The sequence below is a fragment of the Fundulus heteroclitus genome, unplaced genomic scaffold (assembly GCF_011125445.2).
Source record: "Fundulus heteroclitus isolate FHET01 unplaced genomic scaffold, MU-UCD_Fhet_4.1 scaffold_64, whole genome shotgun sequence".
NCBI classification, from domain to species: Eukaryota; Metazoa; Chordata; class Actinopteri; order Cyprinodontiformes; family Fundulidae; genus Fundulus; species Fundulus heteroclitus.
Genome location: NW_023397077.1, coordinates 961,011 through 973,913, shown reverse-complemented (window position 1 = coordinate 973,913; position 12,903 = coordinate 961,011). Strand labels below are relative to the sequence as shown.

Genomic DNA, 12,903 nt, shown 5'->3' with positions numbered 1-12,903 from the left:
GGTGGTGCTGTATTGGCCAATTGGGTCATGTCTGGGCATCATGCCAGGGCCTGTTGGAAGCAAAGGCCCAATAGGAAAGCATGTGAAATCCAAAATGGGACAGAAAAGTGACATATCGCTGAGAGTCACTTGAAAATTTTAAAATGTCAAGAGGAAGTGACTGTGCGAATTTCAGATTCCTACATTACTCAAAGCAACTGCAGTAAGTGTTGAAAGTTGCCATTCTATCCGAATAGAGCCTCTCCCTCTGGCCCTCAGAGTTCCGTCGTCATGGAAACTCACTGACACAGCTGCAGCGGGCCAGTCTACCGAAGTGCAGACACTTACCGTCAGAGTCTGCCTATTGGGTTATAATGGAGAACTTTGCCTCGCGCAACGCTCCATATCTCCTGATCCATAAATGGTAGAGACGTAATTTTTTCTGCGTTTATTTCGTAACGGATAGGGGAAGAAGACAAGCTATCGGTTTTTGCTGGAAAAAGTTTAATAAAGGCGTAAAAAATTATGATATAAAGGGGATTTTTAGCAAATTTCAGAAATCCTCTTAAAAGGTTCCCGAACAAATCGCTCTAGCTGAAAAAGTATAAGAGATATCAAAATAATTCTTTCACTGTGAGTATCAGCAGGCTTTTGAGGACTATGGAGCTCATTATTATGTTTGTACAAAAATCGGTGTAGGCACAGCGACGATGTAAAAAAGTGGATGATGTGGAAGAATGAAGCTCCAAAGCGTTTTCAGGATGTTGCACATTCGCTACTCCCGAACAAATTGTTCCTGCGGCAAAACCGTAACAGCTATCGACAAAATAATTTTTTTGTGAGTGCCAGAAGGGTCTGGACATGAATGTGTGAAAGTGTCATGCCTGTACATAAAACGGTTTAGGAGTAGCGACGATGTAGAAAAGTGCCTCATTCGGGAGGATGGAAGTCTGAACCTGTTTTAGCATTTTCCCAAAACGCTACTCCCGAACAAATTGTTCCTGCGGCAAAACCGTAACATTTATCGACAACATTCCTTTTTTGTGAGCGCAAGAAGGGTCTGGACATGAATGTGTGAAAGTCTCATGCCTGTACATTAAACGGTTTAGGAGTAGCGACAATGTAAAAACATGTGTCGCTTGGGAATGTCAGGTGTGATTTTTCACCACACCTCCATAGAAAATCAAAGGAGAGCTTTTAGGTTTCGTGGTGCTCTGGGGTGATTTGCGAAAATTCTATTAATCCCACACCAATGAGGGTTACATTTCCAGAATCCAGACAAAAATACCTACGTTTTGATGTATAATTTATGTGGATAGGTTGAAAATTGAGCGAGAGAGAAGAAGTTGTTTGGAGAAGAAGAATTTGTTGAATTTCTAAAGTGTGCACTCTATAACTGCCTCCTTGACGACCATAGCAACACATGTTATTTACTGAATTTCTTGAAAAGCCAAAATTATTCTAAGGAGGTACTATATAAAAGTGGTAAAAGATATGAAAAAGCTCAAATACACCATAATAGCTGAAAGATATCACTACATTTTAAAAGTTGAATGGCGTTTCTAGCTGAAAGTAGGCTGAAGCAGTAAGCTGTCAAAAAGCTGAAATATTTGAAGAATTTGAAGGATTCTCCATTCATTTGAATGAGAGCAAAAAACTCACAAAAAGTTGAATATTTTAAATATTATAAAAGTTATAATTACCAAAAGTCATAGCAGTAATGTCGTGAACAAGCTGAACGTTTTGATACGAAAATTGTTTAAATCGTTTGAAGTATGCAGGAGTAGTTAGATGCCGAAAAACGTACGGAATAATAATCAAGACCTAAAGGAACTTAATAAGTGAGAATGCTGTATAGTAAAGTCAAACCTAACCCACGTGAGATGAAAAAATGAAAATAACAGAAAAATGAAGTCAACCCAGAACTAAACCATGACAGGTTGTGATTTGCCTTTTATCTTCATAGGATTGATTTATATTGAATGTGACAGGGAGCCAGTCGAGTTAATGTGTGGTGTGGAGTAGATCATGTAATGATGCAAGCTGCTGTTTTTTGTACTAGTTGCAGTTTATGGAGGGTTTTCTGGGGGACAGGGAGGTAAGGGAGTTGAAATTGTAAAGTGGAGAAATGAGAGGACTGTGGACTACTTTGGCAAAAGTGTGAAGGAAGAACTTGATGCTGCAAATGTGAAAGTTAACCAGGTGATGTTATGGATGTGGAAAGTGAAGGAGAGGATAGAGAGGACTGCCAAGGCTCTGAAGCTGAAAGGTGAGAGATAACAGGAATTGACAATGCATATTTTAAAACTGCCAGATTTGGTTAAAGTTGACTTTGTACAGTCAGCTACTGTTTTACGTAATGTGGCATGAGGTCCACGGCCCCAGGAAAATATGGACTGGCTAAAAATAATTTTCAGTCAGATTGATTCTTTTTGCTTTAACGCTTGCATTAGAGACACCAGGAACCGTAGTCAAATGCCTGCCAGAGGCCAGAATGGGCGACATCAAATCCTACCTGAAATGGCTGGCTAAGGATAAGTGTAAATACAATAAGATTGTTATTCACGCTGGCGGTTATGACATCCAGTTACGCCACTCGAACGTCACTATAGTGTTGCTTTGGTTTGTAAGTTTGCTAAAATATTGTCGGACTCTTTAATTTTCACTGGTCCCCTTTCTGACTTGACCAGTGATGACAAGTGAAGGTGGCAGCACAGAAGTTTGCAGCAGCCAAGGCACTCTGGCGAAAAAGGAGATGGTGAGGCAGTCGGGCAGGCCTGCTGACTCAGCTAAAAGCTAACCCATACAGACCAACACTTCCGAACCTCATTCTGGCCAACATAAGATCCCTCACGAAATCCGGTTAAGAATCGCCACACTTAAGATGGAAAGCTGTGTAGCGGTTTTCACATAATCGTGGTTAGACGGCAGCGTCCTGATGAAGTGATGGGACTGGAGGAGCGCACGTTGTTCAGGGCAGATCGGACAGCGGCCGCAGAGAAAAGCAGAGAAGAAGTACTGCCGATTAAATTCACAACACCTGGTGCACAATGGCAAAGACCGTCGGAACCTTCTGCTCACTTGACCTGGAAAACCTTGCAGTTAAGTGCAGACCAATTAAACTGGCTAGAGAGCTCGTCCAGCCGAAACCTAGTACTAAGCTAGCTCTGGAGCAGCTTTATTGCTTTACCAGCCAAATGAACAATAACCCAGATGTGGCTCTGATCGTTGCTGGGGACTTTAACCATGTTAATTTAAAGGCTGTGCTCCCCAAGTTCCATATATTCATTAAGTTCTCGACCAGAGACAATAATACATTAGATCAAATTTACTGTAACATCCCAGGAGCATACAAAACTGTCGCAGCCCCACGCTTTGGTTCATCAGATCAAATTTCTGTGCACCTGATTCACTGATCTTCAGAACCAGACCAGTGATAAAAAACATTCAGGTTTGGACAGAAGAGGCCTGCTCAGCTCTACAGGACTGTTTTGGCAGGGTTCCCGCGGATCCTTAAAAAGTCAAAAAAAAAATTCAATATAAAACTAAGGCCTTAATTGGTATTAAAATGTCTTAAATCAGTCTTTCATAGGTCTTAAAATTGTTACCACATCATAAATAGGATTTTATTTTTGTAATCTATACCAAACATTAAAATAACTGACAGATTTAAAAAAAAAAAAATTTTTTTAACCGAACCGCTCGCTGTAACCATTTGTTCCGTCCCGATAGCAGAACCAATAAAAATAATGCTGCGGCCGGAACATTTGGGAGATGAGCCTCTAACTTTTTATCTGGACAACATGGGGAAGTCTAAATGCAACAAAAATTGGCTATCCAGCCAAGAGTTTTCTGCAATTTCTAAAACCAGTACCTGGGAATGTAAATGTGGCACAGTGTATTTTCTGCAAGAAGTCATTCAAGCTCGGCACGATGGGAATCAAGGCAGTGGAGTCACACATGCAAAGCGTGAAACACAAAGCCTCAAAATCAAGTTACCAACAGGCAGCAGGTATTTCTGAATTCTGTTTCACCCTCGTCTCTGCAATGTCTCCACAGCCATCTCCGACATCAACAACAGCTCAAAAAGCACCAAATCTCCGGATAATGTTTGCTGATATGCCTATAATGAAAGCACGGTGACAAAACACCAATCCAGACTTCCAGACACTGAAATTGCCCACTCGGTTCCTTGTGGTTCCGACAAGATGGCCTACATCTGCAATTTTGTATTAGCCCTGTACATTTCAGAGCAACTTGTTGCGGATGCTAACAAAGACAAGTTAATGTTAATGTTTGATGAAAACCAAACATTTGGATCTGCATGTCCGGTATTTGTGCGAAGATCACGTCCAGTCAAGGTATTTGGGACGGGAGTTCATGGGACATGGAACAGCCCAGGATCTACTACGCCATTTCAAAGTAAGTGAACGGCACAAATATTTTGGAGACAGAAAATTTGAAAAATAATTTTGCTTAATTTGTTAATCACAACTTTCATTGTAATGTGCTCCAGTTCAGTACCACTGCAAATTATTACCTGAGTAATAAAGTTGATATCTTTGACAGTGTAAATCAAAAATAAACAGTATATTTGTAAAGATAAATAGTTACCCTTTAGCAAAGCTTAATAGGGCCTAGGTTCCATGGACCGCAGAACGCATTTTAAATTGGTCGGGCCCATCAGTCCGGCGCGCATGCGCGAAAAACCCGGATGAAAGTGAACTACCCATTTATTTAACTTTTTTTTTCTGACGTTCCAGCACACACGCCCCGTATTTATTTCCACTTACAATCATTATATTACAGCTAACACAGTATTTACAGAATAAAAATACTTTAAAAAGAAAAGTCAAACTCACCCCTGCTCTAAATATTCCCGAAAAAGTGTCTCCGTCTGTCATTATGCTGGATGAAGTCCCTGGCTATCCTCAAAGCATCCACTGTGGTCAAAAGATCCCTGTGTGTGTGGGCGCACATCAAGCTATTTAGTCTTTTCTGGGTCATTGTTGATCTCAGATAGGTCTTGATACGACGGAGGGACGAGAAACACCTCTCAGCACTTGCAGTGGACACAGCCTTAAAGCTAGCTAAACTAACGAAGCAAACGAAGTAGCGGTCATTTTGTTTACATCACATGACACAATCAGCCAATAGGGTAGTTCACGCGTGACGTCAGCGCTACATCCGGGTCCCGCTGGTAGGCAAAAAACAGTACTGTTCTCGTCTACTACATGACAAAACGGGTGATTTAGAGCGTGCTTTTAGTTCGTTTATTTCTGGAATCTAAACTATGCCTACGACTTGTTTTGCTCCCGGTTGCAAAGAGAGGCATTCCAAATCGTTGGATGTACGTTTCTGTCGTTTACCGAAGGAGGAAGGACGAAGAAAGAAATGGATATTTTCAATGAAAAGAGCGCAGGCAGACACTCCCAATGGACTGGGAGAGCCATCATAGTACGACAGAATTTGCAGTCTACACTTCATCTCTGGTAAATATAACTTAATTCTGCTCTAGTCATTGTTCTACTTAAATAGCGCCGGAGGGGAGGTGGCGATCGCTACACGGGCCGGAGAAGCGGCTGCTACAGCAGCAGCAGCCGCTTCTCCGGCTGTCTGGAGCAGTTTCTCTGTTTGCGTCCGCCATTGTGTTCGCCTTTTGCCTACCAGTCGCGCATGAGCGAAAAACCCGGATGAAAACAATAGCAGTGAACTACACTATACATTTTTAGATGGGATGATTTATCGCTTTCTCATTGGAGAATGATGCTGCTGCCATAGACTATTGTGCATTTGAAAAAATAGCTATTGAATAATTTAATTTAATTTATATATATTATTTTACATGTTTGATCATCAAAAGTAGGTAGGGCCGCGGCCCTACCGGCCCTACCGGTTCCGCGGTCCTTGCTAGGTTCTAAATGACCACGGGTGGGCTGATCTCTTTTAAATCCTCCACCCCGCACTACACATTCATTTATTTTTTGTAATTTTGTTGCCTAAAAAGTCAAAAATAGTTTTTTTTAAGTAGCCTGTTTGCTGAGGTTTTAAAACAGGTTGTTCAAAGTGTGGCCCACAGGTTATTTCTGGGGGTCTGATTTTGTGCAGCCCAAGACTGCAATTTAAGAATGGTATAATTTTAGGTTGATGCAGATATACACCTTAATAAAAACTAAAGGGTAATAAATTTTAATAACTTTTATTTCACCAGAAAAAAATATTAGGAAAAAATATGGTTGTTTTAGTTTTAATTTCAACAAATCAAATGAATCTAACTTTCTTTCTAAAAAAAAAAAAAAAAAAGGTTAATGTTTACAAAGTTCTAAATGTTTACGATCTAAGACAGTTTACAACCCCCTGCTCACTAAAATTAGTAAATGTGTGTCCTTTCTAAAAGTATTATTCACATTGTTTTTGGGTGATTAAACAAAATGGTAGTTTAACTACCATTTTTATTATTACGGCCCTCAATGACTCTTGATAATATTTGTCCACGTTTGGAAATGTACATTGAATACCTCTGATTTACTGTCAATTGTGATAATATTATTGATTACTGGATTGTTCCAGCATGATTGTATGTTTATTTATACTTTTTATTGTTGCTTATTCTTAGGAAGGTGCCAAGAACCTGGATAGCAACATGCAAGAAGAACCAATGGTCACCCAGCGCATGACCATGTCACAGTTTGTGGGGGCGTCCTCAAGGTCCCCATCACTAAGGAGTTGCTGTCCTCAGTTGCAGCATCTAGGTCAAGGGACAGGATGTACCATTAGGAGGAAAAGAAACTGACTGAAATTGCAACCCAGAACCAAAGGCAGCTGCAGTGCATATTGAGGAACTTAAGAAGAAGAAAAAGGTTCTGTCTGAGGTGGCAAAAGTTCTCCTGAATAATCCTGATCAGCTCGCTACACAAGCCGAGAGAACTGCTGATGATACAACTTATTACCAAATCAAACACGCTAAGAAAGCGATACAAACAACAACAGGTGGAGGAGGAACTGAAGAAAGCCTGTAGTACCATGCCATAGCTGTGGAAAAGAGTTAGCACTGGTTATATTGTGATTTTTCAAACTGATTTATAGTTTTTTAGTAGGGAACAAAACAATGTTTGTGAATTCAGTTCAGTAGTTGTTAAAATATATCTGTAATTTGTGTGTCTTTAGTTTTCTTCCTATATGGAAAGATAAAAAAAAAAATTAAACATGTCTACTGGGCCAGAAAGTAATGGTTTATGTTAAAATAAACATTTGGGTAAAGTTGTCGTAACCAGGTTAATCTTGTGTTTATTGTGAAGTTGGTCTTAACTTTTTATTTCAAGTGCCATTTAAAAAGTCTTGACTGTAACTCTCCTTATGCTGTAGGAACCCTGTTTTGGAAAGACAGACTGGGATGTATTTAAAGAAGATGCTAACTTGGAAAGCCACACATCATCTGTGCTTTCTTATATTCACTTCTGCACTGATGCTGTCCTACCCATGAAAAAATCTGAATGTTTCCCAACCAGAAACCATGGAAAAATTGGAGAGAAAATGGCGCTCTACACATTTAAAGGAATCCTACCTAATCTGGAAAAACAGTCTATTGTTGAATAAAAAGACCCTTCACAGAATTAGAGCAGCGTATTTTTACCATTAATAGAGAAGAATAACAATAATCCAAGGTTTCTCTTTTGTACAGATTCCAAACTTACCTAGAGTCATAGCTATGTTGATCCATCCATTCACTTAGCTCTCAGCATTAATGACTTTATAGGATTCTTCATAAATTCTTCTAGAATTGTGCCACTCAGGTTGGCGGCACATTGAAGTAGCTCTTTAACTTTAAGATATTTTTCTTTTCAAAATTTCATTCCTGCTTTACTTAGAAAAATTGCTTATTTTGGACAATCGTTTCTTCTTGTATTGGATGCTGTCCGGCTGTTTTTTGTTTTTTCCCAAAATTTCTCTATATGTTGCTCTTTTGCTATGATGCATAACTATAGCAACAGGGTGGTTAACAAGAGGGAGCAGCTGATTAACATCACAAAAGCGGAAACTGAAACCAGAAATCACACAGGAGTTGAAAAGGAGGTGTCGTGGTTGCAGATCAGGAGCAAAGAGGAGAGAGAGAAGGAGGAAGTTCAAACCATCTCTGCCATCCATCATCATGGGCAATGTGAGATCGTTAGCTAACACGTTGGATGAACTTCAAGCCCTGACAAGGACTCCACAAGAGTATCGGGAATGCAGCATTATGTATTTTATTGAGACATGGCTGCAGGATCATATCCCCGACTCCAATGTCTCTCTCATGGGCTTCCTGACTATACGAGCAGACAGAGATTTAAAGAACTGGAAGAGAAAAGGAGATGGATTAGCAGTGCTTGTCAACAACAGAGAGTGTCACACAGCACACATTACTGTGAAGTGTCATGTCTGCAGTCCAGACATTGAACTATTGGCAGTACGTTTCTGTCCATAGTATTTGCCAATAATATAGACAACGTTGTTTTGGTTGTGGTTTACATCCCACCCTCAGCCGTTGCTGACAATGCATGTGATGTCATCAGTTCTGTTGTTGCCAGGATACAGACGCAACACCCCAATTCTTTTGTAGGAATATCTGGTGATTTTAATCACGCCTCACTCTCTGCTACTCTGCTATTTGAGGGAAATGGTGATATTGTGTATGTGGAAAAGGTTTTAGATATTTGAGTTCATCTCATAAAAAATGGGAGCAAAACCAAAAGTGTTGCGTTTGTATTTTTGTTGAGTTCATGTGCAAAGAACAGGTAATTGCATTATCTCCTCCCAAAAATGTCTTTGATTTTAAATTGACCATGGCCCACACTTTTTAGCAGGACCCAAGACAGTATCCACTTTGCTCATGCATAAGTCATTTTCAATTGATTTACCTCAATATTCTCAGCCTTGGACGAAGGGACGCTCTCAGTTCTGAACAACTTATATGTGCTGCACTTCATTTTCATACCAATGGAAGCTTTTTAATAATGTAGGTTATCTTTCAGAGGCAACTGTATGTCACACTGTAAGGAATGTTACTGTTGCACTCAGTTATAGTAGCATTTAAAGGTGTACCATAGTCGGAGACCCACAAGATTAATAATAGAACTACACAGAATAAAAGCAATACTTTATTCTGTATCTAATTTTGAGACATAGTCTCTAATTTTCCATTAATGTATTTTAGTTTCTATTCATTTGTAGAAGGATGGGTGAAGCCAAAATCTGGCAAAATGAACATTAGTTATTTCAATAACTCACACCATCCCATCATTAATTGCAAATGTTGATTATAGTCAGATTATAAATTAATGGATGAAATGTTCCCTCGCCCGGACGAGGGTCACCGGGGCCCCACTCTTGAACCAGGCCTGGAGGTGGGTATCGCTGGTGAGCGCCTGGTGGTCGGGCTTTTACCCATGGAGCCCAGCCGGCACATCCCGAAGAGGACACAGGGGTCCCCCTTCCATTTGGCTCACCACCTGTAGGAGGGGCCAAAGGGATCGGGTGCGTTGTGTAATAAATAGGTGGCAGTCGAGGGCTGGGACCTAGGCGTTCTGATTCTTGTCTGAAGAAGCTGGCCCTTGGGACATGGAATGTCACCTCTCTGGTGGGGAAGGAGCCTGAGCTAGTGCGCGAGGTTGAGAGGTTCCGGGTAGAGATAGACGGACTTACCCAACGCATGGCTTTGGGTCTGGGCTTTGGACATTCTTCCACTCTGAAGTTGCCCCTGGTGAAAGGCGCTGAGCAGGGGTGGGCATACTTTTTGCCCATCATTTTGGTACCTGTATGTTGGGGTTTACCCCATTATACAAGAGGGTGGCCTTGTCATGTTTTGTTATTGAACCCGAACACAACCACCACAGAGTTAAGTTTTTAACAGTTTATTGAAATTGGTGGATAGTGGAGGAAGAACCAAGAGTCTGTACTGAGCTGAAGCAGGTGGATGGTGAAGGCAGGAACTGGCAAGCAGGTTGGAACCAGAGCACGGAGGCAGAAGAATCAGAAGCACAGCAGAATGGAGACTTGGAACCAGGTTGGACTCACAGCACGACAAAATGAAGTCTTGAAACCAGAACTACAGCAGGCTGGCGGAGAATGGAGGAACTACGGACTGGATGAGGTGAGCAGCAGAAACAGAGGTAAGCAGGAAAACAGAACGAACTGACGAGGAATGACAGACTGCAGTGAGCTTAAGTAGTGAGGTTGACAGGTGTGCTGAATGCTGGCTGATTAGTAGCTGACAGGTGTGAATGATTACTGAACCGGAGACCAGAGCTGTATGGAAGGTGGAAAGTGTAGCAGACAGGCTGCATCATGACAGGCCTCCCTCCACATATGTGTGGGCGGATGGGTTCTGACTGTTGTTTGTGCTTATGGGCCAAACAGCAGTTTGGATTACCCACCCTTTTTGGAGTCCTTGGAGGGGGTACTAGAGAGTAACCTGACAGAAGCCAGACGCATGTCGCTCCGCCTAGCTCCACTCATACATCTGGGACACCGCCATAGGAATTGCCTTTATTGAAGGCTGGGCCTTATCAAAAATTCTTGCATATGATTGGATAAGCCACTTGTCTGTCATCTTTATCGACGTGCTATTTCAACCACTCACACCGAAGCTAACCTGTGACGCTGATGAGAGCGACGCAGGAAAAAAAAAATGTGTTTGCGGCTCTAGTGGCACGCGTTTTATTGACAGTGAGCTGACAGGAAGAGGGGGAAAGACAGGCGGCAATGCGCAGCGGGTCGGAGTCGATCCCGGACCGACCGCGTTAAGGACTAAAGGCCTCCTAATATGGTTCGCGCCCCGGAGCGGTTAGCGCGAAGTGGGTAATGACAGTGAGACCTGGGCATGGTTGGGAGGAACAGCCCACCTGATCTGAACTCGAATGGAGTTTTGTTATTGGACTTCTGTGCTCGTCATGGATTGTCCATAACAAACACCATGTTCAAGCATAAGGTTGTCCACATGTGCTCTTGGCACCAGGACACCCTAAGCCGCAGTTCAATGATCGACTTTGTTGTTTTTTCATCTGACCTGTGGCCGCATTTCTTGGACACTCGGGTGAAGAGAGGGACGGAGCTCTCCATGACCACTACCTTGTAGTGAGCTGGCTCCAATGGAGGGGGAGGAAGCCGGTTCGATCTGGCAGGGCCAAACGTGTTGTGAGGGTTTGCTGGAAACGTCTGGCAGAGTCCCCCGTGAGACGGGGGGTATAACATGTATAAATGTAGTTTGGATTCAGGTAAAATATTATTTAATGTCTTAAATTATTTTAGAGTTCTTTTTTGAGCATATTTATAATGTTCTTAATAATTTTCTTTCTTGTCAGTGTTGATATTCCTTTCTCCTACAACAAACAGTGTTTAGCCTTTTGTTTATATATACATTTTTTATGTTTTTATTGCTCTATATCTATAAAAAATATTTATTTTGTACTTTTATTTTGTTTGCTTTTGTTCTAAATATTTAGAAAAATAAACCAGTTAGACATCATTATTTTTTTACCCTTTTGTCTGAATAAAAAATAAGTGTTGATAATGGTGCCGATAAAATACCAGATCGATAAGGAGTATCTTTAAGAGTAGTAGTATTTATAAATGCATCACATTATTATGGTATAATTTTTGAAAAGGAGAAACCAGTGTATTTTGTAATAACCACCACAAACTGTAGTAATGGTATTACATAATGCAGCAGAAATTCTTACAAATGTGCCCATGGATTTAATTACATTTTGTTGCAATTATTACAAAAGGCAGTTGTAGTCACATTTTATAACATACCAAAATACCAAAAGTCCACAATTTGACAGAGCCTGTCAATCCGTCAGGTTTGATTTTGTAACTCCATCTTTATCTCTGTCCAGCCAAACACCACTTTAGGTGTTTGGCCAAGAAAGAAAGAAGTGGATCTTCAGTACAAAGTATAATTAAAACCAGTGTCCACAATGGATGACCAGTTTCTCACAATATATGGGAACCTCTACATGTTTCTATGATTCCAACTGGATGGCTGAATCTTAGTTCAACTCCAATAAAAGTATGAGAGGTTACACTGAACTCTGACCTCCCTTGAGGAGTAACAGTGTTTGCTGGTGAGGATTCTCAGTCATCAGGTCATGGTCATTCCAAAAAAAGTTAAAAAACAAAACAACTAGACTTTTTTCTGAAGTTTGAAGACATTTTGCTTCCCATCCCGAAAGCCTTCTCAATTCTAGTAACGGTGTTTAAAGACAAGTTGGCCTGTCAAGCTATAAAATGGCTGTTCCAACCTCTAAAAAATATGTCAAGAACACACTTATTTTAATCACATTTTTAGCTGAATAGTGTAACACTAATCCGTTTTGGGAGGACAGAACATACATTGCATGGACAGTGTGATGTACTTGGGGATTTTGCTCTTTTTCATTAGCAGGCACCAAAACATGTTTCTTTAGTTTGCTTGCTTGTTTTGTTCAAAATAGTATTTTGAACAAAAATGTTGTGGGAACATTAAAACATAGTGTAAATCTGCCATATGCTGAAGCAGCGTCCAATCCTAAACTGATATGTTTGTAGTAGTTAAGTTATGAAATGTGGTTAAACTATTAATTTTATTTTAAAACTACTTGTCAGAAATTTTATTTTTTATAAGCATTGAGACCAGTAACAGCCTCATGACACTCTTCTTCATCTTAGATGCATCAAACATCATTGTAGTGTGGTGTAATTTTCCATGACTAACAATTGCTAAACATTTATTAATGTTTTTTTTCTTATTTACAATTTTTTCAGGTAATCTTTCAGTACCAACTATTGCTGCAATTGATGGGGCTGCTTTAGGAGGAGGTTTGGAAATGGCCCTTGCTTGTGACATCAGAATTGCATGTAAGACTTTTACACTGAAGTTAAAGAGAAGTCTGATAAAGGCAAATA

General features: G+C 40.6%; 1 protein-coding gene across 2 annotated transcripts in view; it reads left to right on the top strand.

Annotated features, from left to right (window-relative positions):
- The window catches only part of auh (AU RNA binding protein/enoyl-CoA hydratase), a 64,566-nt gene that overhangs the window by 37,639 nt on the left and 14,024 nt on the right, over positions 1-12,903 (top strand). Inside the window, exon 5 of one of the 2 annotated variants that reach the window (XM_036133570.1) lies at positions 12,763-12,855. The exons of the other annotated variant lie outside the window; for it this stretch is intronic. Within the exon in view, the coding sequence (XP_035989463.1) occupies positions 12,763-12,855 (93 nt within the window). The remainder of the gene's footprint in view (positions 1-12,762; positions 12,856-12,903) is intronic. 2 annotated transcript variants of the gene reach the window in all.